Source organism: Neoarius graeffei, chromosome 5 (assembly GCF_027579695.1).
Source record: "Neoarius graeffei isolate fNeoGra1 chromosome 5, fNeoGra1.pri, whole genome shotgun sequence".
Lineage (NCBI taxonomy): Eukaryota > Metazoa > Chordata > Actinopteri > Siluriformes > Ariidae > Neoarius > Neoarius graeffei.
In genome coordinates this window covers 147,271-154,900 of record NC_083573.1, presented here as the reverse complement: position 1 = coordinate 154,900, position 7,630 = coordinate 147,271, and the positions used below count along the sequence as shown (strand labels likewise).

The 7,630-nt window shown below is 40.8% G+C and overlaps 1 protein-coding gene across 6 annotated transcripts in view; it reads left to right on the top strand.

Annotated features, from left to right (window-relative positions):
* Window positions 1-235: 235 nt before the first annotated feature.
* The window catches only part of khdc4 (KH domain containing 4, pre-mRNA splicing factor), a 44,370-nt gene continuing 36,975 nt past the window's right edge, over window positions 236-7,630 (top strand). For 2 of the 6 annotated variants that reach the window (XM_060920881.1, XM_060920880.1), the window contains exon 1: window positions 236-375. In XM_060920881.1, coding sequence (XP_060776864.1) covers window positions 347-375 — 29 coding nt within the window. In that variant the 5' untranslated portion in view covers window positions 236-346. The remainder of the gene's footprint in view (window positions 376-7,630) is intronic. The other 4 variants (XR_009654679.1, XM_060920884.1, XM_060920882.1 and 1 more) reach the window with 2 other exon arrangements.

Sequence of the window (7,630 nt, the reverse complement as noted above, 5' to 3'; positions counted from 1 at the left end):
GATAAATTTCAAGGATTTGACTGCAACTAGCCAAAATAATTAGCAAGCGAGCTGATCAAAACCAGTTCCAAGCGTGCAAAACAGAAACTCCGTCAGAAACATTAGATTTTTTTAAACACAGCGCTGAGGATTCTATATTTTCAAAATATAAGAAAAAATATTATGCCTATACAAACAATTAAAATGTATTCTTGTTTTTGTTGTTGATATTTTACAGTTTGTGAGGAGTGGCTTTTGAGTGTCGTGTACCGGAAGTGGAAGTAGCACCGGAAGTGGCGTCTCATTGTGTTTTGGTAGCGTTGGTGATGTTTTTACTGCAGAGGAATTGAATTAAACTTACAGATTGATGTCGTTTGGTGAAACTCAGAACAGCGGGTGAGAGTTTATTATTCCTTCACTTTCATCACCGCGGAATAAAAACCTGTCTGCGCACTAATGTACAGTAACGGCGAATTAGCCAGAGCGGCTAATCCCTGCTGTTTTAGCTTATTGTAGTTTTCTGTGAGGTAATTAATACTCAGTGACTGCAAACTGCGGGGAACACCGGGTCAGACGGGTTCCCACTGCGTGCTAACGCCACTGCGTGCTAAACCCCTGTGTATTAAACCCATCTTCGGGTGTTTTAGCCCCATCGTTGAATTGAACCAAGTTGGAGCATAATTTTGCCTTCTAAGACACCAATAACAGTAATTTTATCAGTTTTAGAGTTAAGGATCAAGAGTTATTGCCTGTGTTTTGTTTAACATCTGATGTGTGACCTGATTGAACATGTTAAAGACATGAGCAATTCAAAATCGCTCCAAATTATTTCTGCTAATTATTCAAACGGTCCTGAAGGTGCGACATCGTGCCGATTTATTACCGGAGAACCGCAATATCATTCTGAGAAAGTCGATCACATCTTCAGAATGCTCGTTAGAATGTCCTGTGAAAGAAACTGCTCTGCTGCTCTGTGTCGGTTTAAACATGTAAACCCCTGATCTGATTCAGCTCGCTAGTCAGAGTTTCTTCAGCTCGATACTTTAAGTTACTTTACAGAAGTCAAATGAAAAATCCAGTCAAAAACTTCAAGTTCAAGTTTTCTTCTGATCTCTTTAAATTTAGAATGATCCATCGTAGACACGTTTCGTGAACTCTATTCATATTTAAATATGGGGCTAAAATACTGGGGGCCGTGTTTTGGTGACGGATCTGTGTGTAATAATGCAGCATGTGACCGGGACTGCGGTCAGCGCGAGTGAGATTCATATTAATTTTTATTTTATTCACGTTATATTACAGTGACACTGCAGACATGTTCGATATTGGAGCAGAACACCCTGCTTAACTCTTAAAGAAGTTTCTCTGCACTTCAGTTAACTTCGTGTGTGTGTGTGTGTATAAACACAGGCAGTGTGTTTTTCATCCTGATGTTAGAGATCCAGTTAGGGTTAGTGCGTTTTACTGTTACTGTATAGTCGAAAGGGCAGAAATCGGGCTCTTCTGGATTTATTAGCATGGAAGAACATTGTAACTTGGAATATCACATGACCTTTCTTTAACATATTTCGCACAATTTTTCATGATTCAAATAGAAAGTCAGTATTACCATCTGGGCAGGTCAACAACTTATGTTTGTCTTGCAATTTTGTTGAATTCTGTTGGTTATTCATAACTCAGATTTTGATACAAAGTCAATGAAATGTAGTTTAATCACAAACTGTGACTTTTCACATCTATGTTTATTAAACTGGGGTCTATAACAGCAGCAACTTATGATTAAAGAAAAAGGTGGTGGGGGGGTTCATATTCAAATACCATATGTTATCAATAAACTTTAAAAGGCTGTATTAGTGATATATTAATCAGATTGTACTGACACTGAAATTTCTTATTCGAAAATTCTGGTCCACTTTAAAACGTTACTGAAGTGGCAAAATGTCTCCGGAGGAAGGCGACGTTTACTCATTGGAAGACACAAAATGTGAATTCTTGAATTTGTATATCGATAAAACATGCAGTAACTAGATGAGTTTTCAAATGCAAATCCTGTGGCCTTCATCTAGCTGCTCAGTAATGCTCAGCCTGCCCCAAAAATGTATTTTTCAGAAAGTTTTTTTCGGTATTTTACAGGGCTCGACATTAGCACTTGCCCGATGGCCCGGCGGTGTTTTTTATGTCTTTCGGGCCAGCTCGGGCCATTAAATTTGGCCAAACAGTGGCCCGGGCGGGCCGGTACGTTTTCGATACAAATTAACAAATTTTATTACTCATATTTTACCCAGGGGCGGCACGGTGGTGTAGTGGTTAGCGCTGTCGCCTCACAGCAAGAAGGTCCTGGGTTCGAGCCCCGTGGCCGGCGAGGGCCTTTCTGTGTGGAGTTTGCATGTTCTCCCCGTGTCCGCGTGGGTTTCCTCCGGGTGCTCCGGTTTCCCCCACAGTCCAAAGACATGCAGGTTAGGTTAACTGGTGACTCTAAATTGAGCGTAGGTGTGAATGTGAGTGTGAATGGTTGTCTGTGTCTATGTGTCAGCCCTGTGATGACCTGGCGACTTGTCCAGGGTGTACCCCGCCTTTCGCCCGTAGTCAGCTGGGATAGGCTCCAGCTTGCCTGCGACCCTGTAGAACAGGATAAAGCGGCTACAGATAATGAGATGAGATATTTTACCCAGAATTGTGAAGAAATTGTTCGTAAAATGCACCTTTTCGATACGAGGTCCGCCGTCTTTGTTTTCGTCACGCTCCGCTCCGCGGCAGGAGTGTGTCGTCTTTGTGCATCTTCGGAGATGTTCGGCGCTGTTCGGAAGCGTCATTTTGGCGGGAAAATAGCATCTTGTAGACGAAGACGGTTGCGGCAAGGAGACCATCAGAACGGTGAAATTCAAATAGAAATATGCTCAAACTCCACGCTCCCCAACCTGGCCAAAGGCCAGGTAAACAGTTTAAATACGATCGTGCATAAATTAACTATCAGATGTTAACGAACGGCTTCGTTTTGAACTCGGCAGCCAATCGGAGCGCGCGACATCACACTCGGTTTACAACTCACCAAATCGTAAAACAGCATTTCAACACGCGCGCTTTAGCTTCAGATGGTGTAAAATCGTTCAGACTTTGTATATTAATATCAAAATGTCAGGATACACTGTCAAGAAATATGGCTACACGTGTATCAACTTTTAGTGATTAAAGAATGAAGTATTAATGTTGGTTGCTATGACTGAAATAGAAGAACAGATAAAATAATGTGGTAAATTAGATCTGATCCCATATATTATTCAAATATCCAAAGATGATGAAATCTATCAAAATAGCCAAACTAGGTCTACATTAGTTCATTGCAACAAAAATAATAACTATTCTGACCCTCTCTGGTGCAACCAGACCATGCTAAACCCAGTATACCCCCAGTTGCTAGGGTAGCTGCTGTTGCCATGGCAACGGTTTATGCAAATGAGCTGAATTTGCAAAAATTTACTACTAGTTCCCCCAAGGACATATCCTGAAAATTTGATGTTTATGTCTTGTCTTATTAAAAAAATACAACATTTCACCCCTTTTTGGCTCACCTGAGCATACCTGTTAATTAGCTAATTAACAGGTAATTAGGGTTATAAATCACCCCCGATCAGGTAAGGCTTTGCAAAAATCTCACTAGATTATTCCCCAAAGTCCACCCTTTCAGGAAATGTATGGTTTGTCAGTGATTCTCATGATGTTTTATTAATTAAGAAATAAAACTTCATGGGCAATAAAAATGCCCATTTAAATCCAGCATGATAAGGGTTAGTATGCCACCCTCACCTTTCATCCAGACTTGGGACTGACCTGTGTGTGTCTTGTGGCTATTATATAAAGGTGTATATATAAAAAGTTCATTCTACCTCTATTTCTATTAGAATATCTACAGTGGTGAGAATTCAATATCGACAATGTTGAGAATATATGAGCCAAAGTTGAAACCATGACAAAAAAGGAAAATATGTCTCCATCACACAGGGTGGGTTACAGGCAAAGCTTATTCTATAAACAAGTTAGTTGTATGGTGAGGCAAAACTAAAACTTATACAAACAATCGCTAATGTAAATAGTAATCAACAGCATGTGTTAAACGAGCAGAGAACAAGAACAAAGGAAATTTTTAAATGTAACTAAGAAATTGATAGAACAAGAAATGCAAACAATAAAATATCAGTGTGAGCAAACAATAAAGATATAATAATGTTAGCAAAATATGAATAATCTTATTTTCATTAATTTCACCTTAAAATGCACCAGAATGCACGAATATGAATTGAAAAATCAAAATTTTCCAGGGGAGGGCCCCCGGACCCCCCTCTTTGTGCAAGCACCTATGGTGCTTGCAGCGGCTGCCTGTGGCAGCCGTGGTTTGGGTACCGCGCGCATTCAGGCCACCACATTTTCCATTTGGGCCAGTAACTTTTCAATTCCACTGGCCCAATGGGCCACCAGTGGTAAATGCTTAATGTCTAGGCCTGATTTGTACCCAGCCATTATCCACAACGCTTCAATGCCGACACTCTGAAATAGCAAACAGGGAAAGAGATAAAAGGCATTACTTGCACCTTGACCAGCCAGTTCAACCCTGTCATAAGAGCGGTAGATATGCATCCGCAGTTATTTTAACGGTGGGTGTGAATTTGAAAGACTGCATTGAGAATTGTCCGATCTAGAGCAAAACACATGAAAATAATACCAATTGGCTGCCAATAAAAGTGGGAGTGTCTGGGGTGAAAAGAGCTGCGTCCTGTGGGAAATATGATGGCGACCAGTCAGAGATCAGCCCCAGATCACCTGACTGCAAAAAGTTTAGGACTTGTGTACCACTTGTCTGGTGCCCCTAACTAGGAAGTATATGTCTTCACACAGAAATTAAGTAAATATAATTTGGAACAAATTTTTAATGAATACTGACAGGCTCTGACAGACTACCAGGTAGGGCTGCGCGGTATACACGGTATGACGGTAGAAACGATATAAATTTGGCCACAGTTGAGATTTGTGCTCTGCCGTCATACCATCAATGACGTCATCGCACCTGCCTCTGTGTGAAAATGGCCGCAAGCACAGGAACAGCGGAGAAGGAGGAGCTAGTAAAAAAAAAAAACGGTGCTACATCCGTGATTTGGACGTGGTCCGGGTTTAAAAAGTCGGATGTTGAGCAGAAAAATGTCATCTGCAAAGTGTGTGGAGTAACTGTGACCGCCAACAAAGGTAACACGAGCAGTTTATTTCACTATTTGAAATCAAAACCTGTGCTCGAGTATGCAGAGAGCCAGAGGCTGCGCTCGGCTCAAACACCGGCTCAGTCTACGAACACGGGAGGAAAGAAAAAAGTTTCCCCCGTGACCCAACAACAGACCTCCATTGCGCAAGCCTTTACCAAGAGTACTCCTTATGACAGAAAGAGCATGCGGTGGAATGACATAAGAGCCATCACAACACACTTGTGCAAAGACATGGTCCCTTTCCAAATGGTTGTGTTTCTGGCTAACAACCTATAAAAGAGGATGGGAACTTGGGAAGCAAGTGAACTGGAGTAAACACTAAAGTTCAGTGTTGCAGCTTGTGATTTTAATTTGAAATATGCTGCTTTTTGTTATTGTTTTTTACTGAAAAGATGCTAAGTGTACTGTAAGTGTTTCTCTCTTAAAAATATATTGTTCAATCAGTCAGTGACACTTTTGCACAACAGACAAAACAAAATAAAAGTCTGTTCTGTGTACTTGAAGTAGTGTTATTTAGAATTGTATTTAGAATTTTATTTTTGTGTTCTTTAAGATGTGGAAAATTTGTTTGGTAACTTTTGCACTATTTTGGATTAGAGAAGAAAACCTTATTGTTGGCAACCAAAGTTCAGTGTTTGTGTTTGCAGCTTGATTGTAATTTGAAATATGAAACCAAATGTTCAGTGACAGTTTTTGCACAAGAGAACAAAAGCCTGTTCTGTCTGTGTACTTGAAGTAGTGTTATTAGAATATCGAATTTTTTTTTGGTGTGTTCTTTAAGATGTGGAAAATTTAATGTTTGGTGTCTTTTGCACTATTTTGGATTACAGAACCTTTTCACTGTTTTTGCCATTTGCATGATAGACAGCCTCTCTTACTTGAAGTACTGTTTACAATATCCACTTCATTTTTGTAAGAATTTTGTACTTCTGAGGCACTATCCTTACTTCTGTTGTTCTTCTGCACAATAAATGCTCAAAAAATTACATTATATCTTTGCTTTTTTGTTGTTTAGATCAATTTAACTTTGCTAAGGGACTACAAAACCCATTCAGAAACACTTCCATTATAAGTTTTACACCGCAACATTTTATACTGCGATATATACCGTTACCGTGAAGAGATTCAATTTATACCGTTATATGAATTTTGGGTCATACCGCCCAGCCCTACTACTAGGCACATTGTACGAGTCAACAAATTTTATTTCATCATTATTTTGCTTTACATAATTTATGTTTAAGCTGGGGGCGGCACGGTGGTGTAGTGGTTAGTGCTGTCACCTCACAGCAAGAAGGTCCGGGTTCGAGCCCCGTGGCCGGCGAGGGCCTTTCTGTGTGGAGTTTGCATGTTCTCCCCGTGTCCGCGTGGGTTTCCTCCGGGTGCTCCGGTTTCCCCCACAGTCCAAAGACATGCAGGTTAGGTTAACTGGTGACTCTAAATTGAGCGTAGGTGTGAATGTGAGTGTGAATGGTTGTCTGTGTCTATGTGTCAGCCTTGTGATGACCTGGCGACTTGTCTAGGGTGTACCCTGCCTTTCGCCCGTAGTCAGCTGGGATAGGCTCCAGCTCGCCTGCGACCCTGTAGAACAGGATAAAGCGGCTACAGATAATGAGATGAGATGTTTAAGCTGACTTTTTTTTTTTTTTGCAGGTATTGGGGGCTAGACACAACATCAGGCATTGCCCGATTTGCCCAACCAAGACCTTCCAAAAGACCAAGATCTTTTTTTGCGAGTTAGGCCCGTTCGGGCACACCTGTGGTCGGCGTCTTTAAGCACAAAAATGATTTTCAAGCGAGTACATTACAAAAAACAAGACGTATTAACCAGCATCCTCGGCTGCCTTGTAATCATCATTTTGGATTTTCTTCCCGATTTGTAACGGCGATCCTGATTGGCTCGCTTGAGGCACACGTGCGCGTTTATGTGCGTATTCTTAAAGTGGTGCATACAGTGTTTACCATCCCCCTGTCAAGTAGCATCTGTGACTGGGGATTCTTAGCAGTCAAAAGAATCAAAACTGACTGGAGGTCTCTCTCTCTCACACACACACACAGCGCATGTGCATACACACACGCAGATATATATATATATATATATATATATATATATATATATATATATATATATATATATATATATATATATATACACACACGTTTGTGGGTAATTATGGATCTGTGATGCCTGCTGGAAGAGAAGAGCAGGGAGGATTGGGAATTGAGCGGCAGTCATTTGTTTACACCCGATACCAAAACTTGTAGCGTCCTAGCAATCCTTGCAAAGACGTGGACAAAAAGCCCAGAAACTCTTTATTTACCCGGGCAAAAACGATACAGGATTTATCTTGTAGTGTCCTGATCCCCAGATCTTGAACCCAGACACATATAAAAAGTTGTTC